At 32.6% G+C, this 14,442-nt stretch overlaps 1 protein-coding gene across 11 annotated transcripts in view; it reads right to left on the reverse strand.

Moving 5' to 3' along the window:
• Positions 1 to 14,442, reverse strand: part of LOC124368672 (inositol 1,4,5-trisphosphate receptor) — a 152,811-nt gene that overhangs the window by 43,523 nt on the left and 94,846 nt on the right. For 8 of the 11 annotated variants that reach the window (XM_046825948.1, XM_046825942.1, XM_046825944.1 and 5 more), the window contains 3 exons: positions 13,912 to 14,099; positions 12,826 to 12,937; positions 11,155 to 11,214 (listed from right to left, as the gene is read on the reverse strand). In XM_046825948.1, coding sequence (XP_046681904.1) covers positions 11,155 to 11,214; positions 12,826 to 12,937; positions 13,912 to 14,099 — 360 coding nt within the window. The remainder of the gene's footprint in view (positions 1 to 11,154; positions 11,215 to 12,825; positions 12,938 to 13,911; positions 14,100 to 14,442) is intronic. The other 3 variants (XM_046825951.1, XM_046825950.1, XM_046825953.1) reach the window with 1 other exon arrangement.

Below are 14,442 nucleotides of genomic sequence, written 5' to 3' on the forward strand. Positions count from 1 at the left end.
TCGTAATATTGGAGGAGCCAACCCACTTGAACACTGCAAACCTCTTTTTGTACAATTTCAAATTTCCACAATAGTAAATCTTTATATTTTTCAAGTTTTATTGTATACAAAATCTAATTTGAATCTTTTTCATACAAGACAGGAGATCCATCAATACAACACTAGGGGAAGGAATAAGATTGATATATTGCCTCACAGACTAGCTAAAACTAAAAGCTCGTTTAAATTAAATTTTATAAATTTTTTTAATAAGCTGCCTGATGATGCGAGACTTGTTTCCTTTAAAATATTAAAAAAAAGTTATATGATTGGCTAGTGAAAAATCCTTTTTACAGCATTGAGGAATTCATGAATTGCCATATTAATGTTAGGTTTTAGTTTATAACTAACTATAATTACTTTTATTTATTGCTACTTTACTTAAATTTCATGTGAACTTTTTACAACACTTTTGTGTTAATGTAATTTTTAGCTCTAACAATGTATGTAATTTTAAAATGACGTCCTATTTCTGTAAACAGATCAATGGAATAAATGATTCTTATTCTTATTCTTATTAGCTAAAGTTATTGGTGTTTCCTATAGTAAACAGGACTTTAGTATAGCGCACAGGTTGCCAGGGCGTAGCAATTCCATTGTAGCAAAGTTTATTTCGAGATCTCGGCGAGCAGAATGGCTGGCAGCGGCGAAACAGAAGAGGGCGAACACAACAGATCTGTCACGGTCACTTCCGCCCGGCCCTGTTTTTATAAATGAGCATTTAACTCCCCAAAACAAGTCGGTGTTATGGATGGCAAGGTCTCTGGTGAAGGAAGGAAAATTGGCCTACGCCTGGATTAAAGACAGCAAGATACTTGTGAGGAAGACTCTGAGTTCCAAAGCAGTCCAGGTGTGGTTTGACCGGGACGTCACGAAAGCCGCCTTTCCCCCGAGACTGCCGGACGAGAGTCAGGCCGAAGACAGCCAACTATCAGCGACGAACAACAACAGCAGCATCAGCCCCCCAAAAGGACAAGTAAATTAGTAAGATACCTTGGGAACTTAATTAATAAAAATGTTAGTTGCATGTAGGATGAGTGAGAAACTTGAGTGAACACTTCAAACGTGTAATAGCTGCTCAGGGTTTATTATTTTTTATATTCTTGTTTAGTTAAAAAATACTTTTTTTTAAATTTCGTATGTATTTAACGAGTGTGCGTTTACTTTGGTTGATTAGATAAGTATCTTTTATGGTATTGGACAGACACAGTCTACCATTGTATATGTTGCACACAACTTTGTTAAACTAACTGTATAAAACCTGAATGTTTAGTTCTCAACAAAATGTTTTAGAGAAAGCTTATGTTATTCATGGAGATTTTGTTTGCACTTATAAAGTACATGATAAAACTTAATTATTTATCTATTTTTAATAGTTTATTATTTGTTTCTTAGTTTTTAAATAAGATTATTTTTCCTTACAAATGCAACATAGTTTCATTCATTAAATGGAAAGAAGTGGGTTTTATATTTATTTATTGTTAAAGCAATGATACAATAATATTTATTTACCTTATATGTATCACTAGTTTTGTTTTTAAATATGAAAGATATATTTTATTTGTTTATTTTGAATGAGAAATATTTTAAAGTTTATTTTTCTAACAAGTTACTTAAACACTTAAATGAAATTGTAATGTTTTTGTTTTTTATTAAATCTATGGATAAGGAACATATACACACAATTGTAAGGATGATGATGATTGTAAATAATTCCCCTTATATATGTGTATATGTATGTATATGTGTATGTATGGACTTGTATTTGTGTGTGTATATTATAATTATATTGACATTGTTATGTCACAAATCTGATATAATTTTTTATGTTTTTTCATGTCAGAGGATTTAATATCCTCTCATCGTTAATATTATCTTATTAAATTCAAATTAAGTTATGTTATAGTCAGATACCGTTATATTACCCCAGAATAGACAAAAGTATGCAGTAACCAGATATTTATATTTGAACCAGTTATACATTTAGTGTATACTAACTTTGATTAACATAATTAATACTGAATAGAAATGTAAGATTTGATTTAATTTATGTAGTTAGTTTTTTTTTATAGGATTAATAGAGTATGTTTGTTGTAAGGTGTCCTCTAGCATGCTAGTGTGTATATTTTGTTAGTGTTATATTAGGGCTCAGTGTGTGCTTGGGAATGAGAGAGATTGCATGACAGTACGTTGTGTGTGTTAGGGAGGGAGGGTGCATCATCTGCACTTTTTAATGATATGGGAGTTTTGGGGGTCAGACAGCTATATGTAAAAACATTGGTTTTGTATATGTATAAAAACAATAACACAATTTTTAGACGAACTAACCATAGGTACGGAACTAGGATTTCGGTTTCAGTAAATATTTTAACAGATAGATTAACTAAAAGCTTTACATTGTATATTTGTTAGTGTTATATTAGGGCTCAGTGTGTGCTTGGGAATGAGAGAGATTGCATGACAGTACGTTGTGTGTGTTAGGGAGGGAGGGAGGGAGGGAGGGTGCATCATCTGCACTTTTTAATGATATGGGAGTTTTGGGGGTCAGACAGCTATATGTAAAAACATTGGTTTTGTATATGTATAAAAACAATAACACAATTTTTAGACGAACTAACCATAGGTACGGAACTAGGATTTCGGTTTCAGTAAATATTTTAACAGATAGATTAACTAAAAGCTTTACATTAACTAATTCTCATTATATAATGCAAATTTTGATTAGAAATTTACCAAGACCATTAACTGAGTTTTATAATATAAAAATTGGAATATTTAAGAAGCTACTGGTTAATTGGCTTACGGATTTGGGAGGGGAGGCAACGGAGAACGTTATTGCATCCAATTACAGATAGGATTTTCTTTTTCTTTTACTTCAAGCTCATGTCTGTTACTAGCCTATGCCCGTTACTTTACTTACTTTTTTTTAGCTCTATTGTAATGGGAGCTAGGTTTATGTATTTATGTATGTACGTGAGTGTGTTAAGTGTGCTACATATCTGAGTTGTATATGATTAAAACTTATCGGCAATGTGGGTCGACCTATCTTTTCAACGACTCATGCCCACGCACAGGCTTGCCTATGTGGGTACTTTTCTCCTATATTTTAAGTAATGTTAATGTTTTAATCATACTTGAAAATTACTATAGTATATATTACTCTATTATGGAATTGTAATTTCTTTATTTGGAAATAAATAAGGTTTTGAATTGAAAAATTGAATTGAATATTATAAATAGATTAGGGACTTTCCAAAAACAACTTTACCATGAAATATTACTCAGTGTAACTGGCTGTAAAATGAAATCAAAAGGGTCAATCAAGTTTATAAAATCGTTAGATTACATGAATAAGTCAATTGTGACTAAGTTGAGTTAGATGTAAAAAACCACGTAGATCAGGTTATGTCAAAATGTGAGATCACCCAGGTCGGATAAAAATGTGAGAGTGCAAGGAATTTGAACTGATTTAGCCTATATAACAGTGGCCTGAACTAACCCAGACGGTCTCACACTGGCTAGATCCTATCCAGACAATCTCGTACTTGAGCTAGGTGATCTCACACTCCGACTGACTATGAGATCCTGTAGATTGTTAGACCACATTTCATAAGTCAAAGGTGTGACATAAAAGAGTAAGATCTTCCTGAGTAGGTAAATGTGAATAAGGACAACTAAAAATTAAGTTCTCTTAATGTAAGAATCAGGTAATGTGTGACAAGACACTTGACATTGTGGATCATAATGTGAGATCTGTTGGCCAAACCCAAACCGTAGAAAACAGTATCATTCTCATTAAGACCTGAGTATTACAAAAGAACAATTGAATAGGATTCTACAATACATTGATTTAAATACATTACCTCCCATCAAATTTGAACTTTTCCATCTGCATTTCTAAAATGTTAGTGAAATATTATTATAAGAATGGAAAATCAGCATGAACAATACACCCATAAATCTAAAATAGTTTGCTCCCCTACAGGGTCATTTTACTGAAGCCAAATGCTTTATGTGAAATCTAATGTAACTTATATGTGCATTTTATTGTTGTTGATTACAAGTTCAACATCATAACCATGCCTCATCTGACCACAATGCAGACCAAGCTTGTGACATTTGTGCATGTGTTGTACAAGACTTGAAAAATGTTGAAGACCTTATTAACCCTTTGCACTGGTATGTGATTGTCTTCCCAGCTCGCCGGGCCACTCTAATAGCCTGTTCAGCTCGTCACTCTACTACGTATGGCCGACTGAACTGTACAGTTATAATACTCAATCCTCATCCAGGGGTCGCTGGACTGTCCTGCAGTGACCCATTGGCCAAATAAGCAACTAAAATAATATTTCACTATCTGCAGTAAATATCGTACCAAATATAATTTAGAGTTGTATTTATCTAACTGTCAGTGGCACAGTAGCTGCTATAGCGTACCTACAAATTATTGAAGCCCTGTCGCATTGTGAATTGCTAGAGCCAATCATCAAAATATGTAAATTAGTTTATATTCTGTTGACCTTAGAGACCTACTTGAGACTGATTGTATTTTTATATTGCAAATAAAAATACTTTTTAATTAAGTGAAACGAGAACTTAAATTAAATACCATTAGGTAAATTTCCAAAAAAAGAATTATTAACTAGTAAAAAGGTTTTTGTACTTAAAGATAGTAAACATTGTAAGTGTTCAAGAATAGTGCTCAAATTTCAGTAAATAAAAGGCTCACCACTTACATACTGCCCTTTAAATATGGGTAATGTACATGGTTACGCAGTCACCAGTGGTGTGAAGCCGAACCCAGCCGGCCACTAGCTAAGAGGACAACTACCTGAGATTTTGTTTGAGCTGAGCAAGAGATCAGTATGGGCCACATATAGTGGCCTTACGAGTGCAATGGGTTAAACTAAACAAATAAACAAAAACATGTGCATAACAATCAATTTAAATTTATTTACAGAAAAAATTAATGTGTACTACTTTATTTCTTTATTATAATCATAAGATTTTAGTTTTTTATGGATATACCTTTCCCAATTACTACACATGATTAACTCAAGAACTGGACTAATTTTTTCCTAAATTAGTCACTTTTTAGTGGATATGTGAGGGTTTTTTAAAAATCACTGCAAATCTATCGTTTAAAGCTACAGACATTTTAGACATGTCTGTGTCTAGAAATGGATGTAATATACAAATTTAAACATTGAAGAGTTTGAAAGTGTACAATTAAAAAATCTGAAACAAAGAAATAATTAAGAATAAGTTTTCCTTCAGACCAATGTATAGCACGATCGAAGGCAAATTAACCCTTTTAACCCCGGCCATTAAATCAAGTGATGTGCCAGAAATCCCAAGCCATTTTTAGACAAAATGTAAGGGTTTTGTAAAAAATTCATAACTCAGTTATTTTTTAAGATATTTAGGTAATTCTTTTTTTGTTTTACTTCTTTATACATGTAGCTTACAGACATATACAAATAAAATTATTATTTTGAATGTAATTTTTTGTACATACATATATATATATATATATAAAATAAATAAAAATGAAAAAATTTCAAGTTTGATCATGGAAACCATATATATAAAAAAATATTTGACACAAAAATACCCATTTACTTTATGATATATTTAATCCTTAATAAAAGAAAACAAAAATTATAGGCCTACCTTATTTACAAGTGGAGTAACATCAATTTTTGTAAAGCTGTGTAAATTTTTCTTTTTGCCATTTCTGGTCAAGGCAATGTAACAAGACCTTTGAAATTCACAGTACTTAAAATAAGCATAAAACCAAAGTTATTTCTGACAAAATAACTAAAACTGTTCATAATCTAAATTTTAAAAAAGTTTTAAAACAATATTTACATCACTACAAAATGTTTTAGCACTTGTGGTCACCAAAACAATTGGGTGCACATCCACACCATTTGCAACTAGGTTACTAATTAGTGTATTTTCACTTACGGGAGACTATTAATATATACATAGAGATATTAATATATACGGGAGATAATTAATAAACTCAATTTTAACTGCCGTACTTTACACTGCTTTAACCTAAAACTGTGAAGAAAACGGAATATTTACAACCACGTGATATACAGCTGTCTGCAACAAGCGTGAGCAGTCAGTCGAGACGAACTGCAATTGCTCAGTCACAGACTGCCAAAATACGAAGTAAAACCATTACAAACTAATATATTTCGATGCAAAATATCTTTGTGCACAAGTCTGTGAAATTTCAAAGGATTTGGTGAAATAGGTGGCCAGTAAAGTAATAAAAAGTGCACGTCCGCACTATACGGACGTCGGGAGTTGACGCCATTTTTACGACGTCCGTATAGTACGGACGTCGGGGTTAAAAGGGTTAAAAAAGAAATGTTTCAGTAAAAAAAGACTACTGGTACTTAAATAATTTATCTATAAAAACAAAAATATTAGCAAACATTTCATTTCATACATTTTCTATGCATTTATAAAATTTTGTTTTCTATTGGATGAACTTATTTTTTTTATCTAAATAAATGTATAGGCAAATATACCATTACTATAGGGGTTTATGTGATGTTTTTCTATGGCAAAAGATTTAAACACGCAATTGGCATAGAAATAAAACAATAAAATACCAGTACCTTCACAGAATTAGATAAAACTGTTTTTTATCAAATAAACATAAATATGTAGTAAATAATTAAGTTTACACAAACTGTGTTCATAACATCCAGAAGAAGTCAAATATAAAATAAAACTTAATTAATCTACATTTTATGAGTTAGACATTTTGCTATTTTATAAAACATCAAATTTTTAAACAATTATTGCATAAATAATAATTAGTTAAGGCTTCTGAGAAAATTACTCTGAAAACCAAGAGCACAGTCTTTCCAATTATGTAGAAAATAAACTCTTTAACGGGAATTTCGTTAAACACAAGTTAAATTTTGGATGTTAGGTAATTACACAAAAAAAACAAAACAAAAATCGGAAATATAAACGTTAAAGTAAAATATAATGTAACTCTACAATATCTTATGTTATAATATAAAACTTTGGATCTTTCAAGTGATATAACTTGTACTCCGAATAAAGTAAAAACAGAGTAACCGTGACAGTTCATATTACAATATACTTAATGAGTCAAAAACCACTTAAAGCCAGTTGTAGGATTAAAATAGAATTGTCAATTAACAAGAGCTGGTCAGATGTTGTGCGGAGTAAGGTGCAGTGCGGAGTTAGGTGTGGTGAAGTGTCAGGTGTGGTGAGGGGTTAGATGTGGTGATGAGTCAGATGTGGGTGTGGGGTCAGGTGTGATGAGGGGTTCGGTGTGATGAGGAGTCAATTGTGATGAGGGGTTCGGTGTGATGAGGAGTCAATTGTGATGATTGGTAGGGTGTGATGAGGAGTCAATTGTGATGAGAGGTGAAGTGTGATGAGGAGTCAATTGTGATGAGGGGTTCGGTGTGATGAGGAGTCAATTGTGATGAGGGGTTCGGTGTGATGAGGAGTCAATTGTGATGAGGGGTTCGGTGTGATGAGGAGTCAATTGTGATGATTGGTAGGGTGTGATGAGGAGTCAATTGTGATGAGAGATGAAGTGTGATGAGGAGTCAAGTACACAGCCAATATGTTCATGCAAGTGGTGGGTTGTCCAAGTCTTTGCACATAACTTTACTGATCTTAACACCCATATAATACACAAGCTATGCAGTAGAAATAAAGTTTAGACATGGAACAGCTAAAATACTACCAATTAGAGTTCTTTAAATAAAACAGTTTGTGTTTATTTAAAAATTATACACAGAGCACTCTAAATTTAAATACTTTTTCAAGATGATGTGTGCCTAGGTCTTAGGTTCTTTAGCCCCTTTTACTCTCCACACTCAATTGAATACCACATCCAATCATTGTTGAGTATAACAACATAATACAACCTTTGGTAATATCAACTAAATAACAACACTGAACTGACTAACAACACTGATAAGATTGTAGTAAGGTTGTTTGATAAGAGAGATGAGTAATTAGTATGATATCTCTTGGACGGCGAAGTTCACTATGCTATGGGTCAGGACCTTTTTGCGAAGAACAACATTGCTGTCCTGGAAAACCCCTACAAATTGTCATATTTAGCACTTTGTGATATTTTTGTTAGCTGTAGTGAAGCCAGCCTGGAAATGAATAAGATTAGTGTCTATTTAAGTGGTGAAAGCAAAAGAGAGAAGTGGTGGAATTGCAAATAATAATTAGTACAATGTTATAGGCTGTGGGTTATAAATAAGGTTAATAAAAATTGCCACTTTTCCCTAGTGACTTTTCAGCACTGTCAGATATAAAAAGAAAACTTGAGGAATACTTCTACATCAATAGAACTCACTTACTGACACATTCGAAGCGATAAGGGTATACTCATGATGGTGTGTCCCAATGTACATTTTTCAAACAGCAACCACTATTACACCATTGGAAAGAGAACTAAAACTTTTGTCACAAGCCATATGTATGTATATTTATTTATGTACTACATTATTTATTTATAATAGCTATCTTCACATTTAGAAAGATATAAACTTAGAGTGAAAATGTTCAGGTTTGCAAGCACAATTGTTCTTGTGCATTGGAAAAGATAAGACTTCCGGCTTATGACTGAATTCTTAGTTTTTCATTTTCCAATGAAGTACCACAAAGTGGGAGGGGAGGCTTTATCATTTGAACATTAGGAATTGGGTGCACACCATCTTATGGGAGGCATCTCTCGAAGTATTGATTGTGCAAAAAAGTAGGTTCTGTTGATTTAAAAAAGGCCTACTTGCTATTTTCTGTCTGTGATTGTTCAAAAACTAGAAGGGAAAGAACCTATTGATAACCCTGTAAAGTTGTTTTTAAGAGGTACAACAGAAAGCAACACTGAGTCCTTTTTTGTTACAGAATACATTAATCAACCAGCCCTGACAATACGTTTGTGCAATATACTTCAACAGGATAAGTAACAGATGTTTAGACTGGGAAGCTATAATAATTGATAAATGGCAACATTTCTCTGCTATAAACACTTGTGTCATTACACCAATCCTGTTTTATAGCTAAATAACCAGCAGGTTTTGTGACAAGGCCTTTATAAATAGATCTTACATCTCTTCTTTAAAAATATATACCTGTATAAAAAATCAAAGTTGAGTAAAAATAAAACATTACAGAAATCAGAAAACAGTAACACTACTAAAATTTAGTTTTATTAGAATCAAGGATTGTAATCTGTACATATCTCTAATAAATGTACATTAAATCAATAAAATGTAAATATTAAACCCCATACGTATCCGTGGTAACATTGCATCCTTTGTCTGAGTAACTAGAAATATAATATACAACCCTATCTCGTAAGTAACATCAGCGTTTAATGTTAATAATAAGTACCAAGCACACTCGTACGTACATTGAACTAAAAGCAGAGGATGCATCATAAAATTTCAAAACATTTTAATTTACACATATACATCATAAACAATATCTGGTCAAGAAACAACAGAACAATTATCACATAAATGCACTAAATGAAAATTTGTTAACATACACATCGAGGAACATGACAAATATTCGTGAGTGCTACAACAGTTAGGTTGAAATATTTAAAGACGGAGAGATTGTCGCCCGTCTGCAATCAGAAACAGAGATTGGCATTCGTCTGCAATTAGAAAGAGAAAGAGAGTAAGAAGTTGAGTCTTGTAAATTTGGGGTATGCAAGCTATGGGCTTCTTCGGACCATCATATGACCAACGTTTATTTACCTAAATGATTAGTTGAAATCAAGTTATTACTCAATTTATTTTAAATGTTTTCTTTCATTTAGATAACATCCAAACAATCTGTTACTATTTAACTGTACTTTTTATAAAGTTTATGCAATCTTAAAACAGTAATAATGCATAATTTTTAAAAGAGAGGATGTGTTAAGGAAGCCTTGGTCACTCCGCTCTGACCACTCCAAGGTGGTGTAGCACAATATATGCAGTATAATTTAGTCACAGCACACTACAGCTAGGAAAGTAACTGCCACTAGGTGCCAAAGCCAGTTGCCAAAAAAGGAGCATCAGAACATTTCTGAGGGTCATATATCACAAGGTGTCACGTATCTATGAAACCTATACCGATGTTATGTGTGTTTCATAACTTTTTACAGATTAAAAATAAGATTTTCAGGTAAGAGGCATATATATTCTAAAAGCCCACATATTTAATCTATCACATTAAAGTAGAAGGTAGGATTTGAATAGTTCTTAAAATATACCCATTTCTCTGAACCTCTGCAAATTCCTTGAAGTAGAATAGTATTCTTGGATTACTTTTTATGTTATCAGGTGGTCTCTAAAGTTTAAAAATAGCAGAAATAAATTTGTTGATGATTTCAATTGAATCAAATTTTGGCTTAAATGCTATTAGGATTCAAAATTTGAACATCAAGGATTAATTTAATTAAAGATTCAAAATCCGATTTCACACTGAAATCAGGATAGCTTAATTGAGGGTAATCTTAAGCACCAGTGGACACACAGTGGAAACTTTTCTAAAAGAACAATCAAGTTTAATGACTGTTGCAGATGAAGTCACACTTTCAAATTTTTCCACCCACTTCTTTGTCTAATATTATCAAGAGTCCAGACAAAAAATGGCCAAATGTAGTCTCCAGGGTTGGTAAATTCAGTGTGAATACCCCTCAACTCCTCACTTACTTAAGTAGGTTTCAATCAGTCAGAGAACCAAAAACATATATCAGTCAATAATGATTTCGCTACCAAAACGAATAGTGAGCCACATAACTCAGTGCTCCTGGTACAACTGGCCTTGCTCCCACCTTTGGCTTTCTTAAAACGTATCCTTAGTCTACTTTTACTTCATGACTCAATTTAATCTCAAAACGTAATAATAAAGATGAACTAGACATTGTAGGTAACTAAGCAAAACAATGACAACTAAATTTCGTGACACTAAATTAAAAATACTTGTATTTTGGTCTCGACCGAGGAAGCCCTGAACACAGAATAGGTGAGGGAAAGACAGAGATAGAAGAGTGAAGAGTGAGAGCAGAACAGGCATTAGGTAAGAAGGAGTTACCGTCATGATTTGTGACTCTTCCTGAGGGCTGGTCTCCTCAGAGGGAGAGCTGGGTTCTGCCTGTCCAGCACGCATTGGATAAACAATATACGAGTACTTCAGTTCACTAACACTAACTCTAGTTTTATACTACACTGTTCCATCACTGTACCAGTATTATTAATATTTATGTCTTCTTCTTCTCAAATACTTTGATTTTAAATTTTGGGAACCTTTAGCAAAATACTTCCTTATACATGTGCCTAATTTGTACAGTTCAGGCTCGGTGAGATAGGAGCAGAAACAATAGACAACCGAATAGACAAAGGCCTACCCTACGCTACTATTGTATTTAATACAATAAAAGGTCAAATTACAATGTTACGGTATTGAACTTTGACTATAATATTACTTTAAGCATAAATTTAAACACAGTGATTATATACACTGTAATTGAAGTGTCTGTAAATGTATACTATTTTGTAATTATTTTCGAATCATGAACTATAATTACAAAAAGTACTCACAAGTTCATTAATTACAGTAAATAATAAACATCAGTAAACACATACAACCACACACCTCTACAACTGATGCATAATTATTCATATACATTATTGATAGTCCTCAGAGTCTGTCCCTAAAGTAACCTCCGCTTTTGACAATTAGGTTAAGCCTAACACACACAACCGTGTATGACACCTGCGGCACTAAATTTTGCACTTGTTCTGTAAAACAATATTTAATCCAGTAAGATATACTTTTACAACAGACTAAAGTGTGATGTTTTAAGACATAACTTGTAACTAAATATGATGAAATACAAGGTAAAAATGAAATGAATGATAATGAACAACAGCAGGCATCACATTCAGGAATGTTGGAGTGATCAGCTGATTTGATTCATCTGTTTTGAATTTAATAAAAAAAATTCTAAATAAAAACAATACTGAGTACAATTCTAAATATATAATGAAATAGCTACTGGCCAGTGAGAAACTCTAGTACTTGAAATAGTTTAAGTTGTAAGTTGCACAAACATAGTTTCTACTGAACCATGACTCTTACTGTGGTACCTACAGTATCATGCTGATTTCATTTACTGTCCTATTATTTATAATGAAACAGAAACTTTTTATGGACAACTTGAAACTATTATATTTGAAGTAGGTAAATAACAGAAAACAGTTTTAGAGCCAATGGTTATAGAAAATATGCACTGGCACAACAAATCCACAAAATCCATGGAGGAGATTCCACATTTCAGATAAAGAATTTATGGTGTTTAAGCTAGCATGTATATTACTTTATTTGAAACAGTTGATAATGAGACAATAACAATACATGCTCGTTGCCCACCACATGGGCCACTTGTTAGAATCAAGGACATGATACTTTACACGTTGCAGAAAAAATGTTAAGTTAATACTTAATTGTGAGAATTTAATCAATACTAAACCTCACTGGAATCCAAATTTTCAAGCTCACTCCCTCCCAAATATATCAGAAGATAATGTTAAAAAATTCAATACTTTATAGTTCTATTGATAGACCCATTTAATTTTCCTGACTCAGTTACAAAATTATACAACATACTAACCAAATGTGTGCTATATAAATGCTTGAATAAAAAAGAAGATAAGTAAAAAACAATTTACAGATAAATCTAAGTAAAAAATAAAAGTTACTCACTTTTTCACCATATTCTAGATCTATTGCCATCATCTCTCGTAGGGTTCTCAGTACTTTCACACAGAGCTTCTCTTCTTTCTCTTCTAAAAGTTTCTCTGTGTGCTTTATCAACCTACAAACAAATAGGATTAAATTGAAATGTGTTTAACCCATTATCAGTTTATAAATGTTACCTATACGGTATCAACCCCCTGTACTGTGAATGCACAGGGTAATGAGGTGTTAAAGCCGAAAGTTGAAACTCACACACAATTCTTTCTGGATTCAACATCTGAATTTGCCAAGATTAGGTGTGTCACTAAGCATTGCATACACTGATTGGCATTATGCAATTCACCGATCACTAAATTGTATTTTTGTTGCATATAATGAGGTTTGAACAAAGCAATTCAATACATACAACACAAACAATTGCAGTTTCAAAAAACACTAATTAATGGTTGGTTTATAAATAATCACTTTTATAAATTTTGTTTGTTTACTTCAGAACATACAATCACAGTAAAAGGCACTAAAATCACCAAAAAATGTAAATGGCTGTACTGACATTTTCTGTTGGTTCCCAGTTCCAATTTTTCTTAAGAGAAATTGTAGTAATGAGTGTTTGGAAACAAATAAAAATCAGGAATCCAAAAGAATATATATCCAAACAAATATGTTATCTAATTACCTTGTTAATAGTAAAAATGAATCAGAATGTAATTTAGAATTGGGTATAACATTTTAATTTCAAAATCAGAAACAACATTTTTAGAATTTTCCATCCCTAGAATCCGGTAACACGATTCAAATGCAAATAGTTGCAGTTTAGGTTGTCAAGAATGATTGAGTGAAGGTGGTTTTCAAACAACTTGTTTGAAACAGAAGTAACAGAATAAGAAATATTTTAACCATAAATCTAAGCTATAGGATATCAAAATAAGAAATGGTTTTATTTTTTAATATACTAATTACATATAATTATTAATATAGTGGGAAATAATATTGAGTAGCAAATAAAAACAAACAATCAGAGGGTTCAAAACAATGCGCGAGTGGTTCTTACTTATTACACAATATTAGTTTACTTTTAAACTATTATCTTACTTGCGAATGAAGCCTCCACTCTCACAACGTTTACGGGCCTCAGTGCCAAGAGGGAAGAGCAGTTCTGGTCGGTAGAGGATGTCCACCAGCAACGATAGTTCAGACTGAACTAGAGGCTTCAACTGATCCTCCAACAGCAAGACTATGTCCTGCAAGCCCTCGATGATGCTTCGATCCAAGCGCATCAGCTAAACAACCGAACAGTTATGTAGTCTCTTCTGTTACAAGTATTACTTTTAAGTTATTTGAGAAATAATTGTCATAATGGAGTTTTACACTACACCGAACATTATACACCACGTATCTCACCGGCAATTCACATAAGTTGCAAGTTAATTGTTGCTACTCACAGCAAAACGTTAAAGCCATACAAACCAGATTTAAAGAAATGTTTGACAGGATTTGGTATAGTATTCACTTGATGAGGTTTACTGTGACCTCCTGGGATCTGGGAATATGGAACATCTACCAAGAGAAAGGAACATCTCCAGGCCGTCCTCCAGAAAATTTTGACTATAAGGTCTAAAAAAG

The sequence above is a fragment of the Homalodisca vitripennis genome, chromosome X (assembly GCF_021130785.1).
Source record: "Homalodisca vitripennis isolate AUS2020 chromosome X, UT_GWSS_2.1, whole genome shotgun sequence".
Lineage (NCBI taxonomy): Eukaryota > Metazoa > Arthropoda > Insecta > Hemiptera > Cicadellidae > Homalodisca > Homalodisca vitripennis.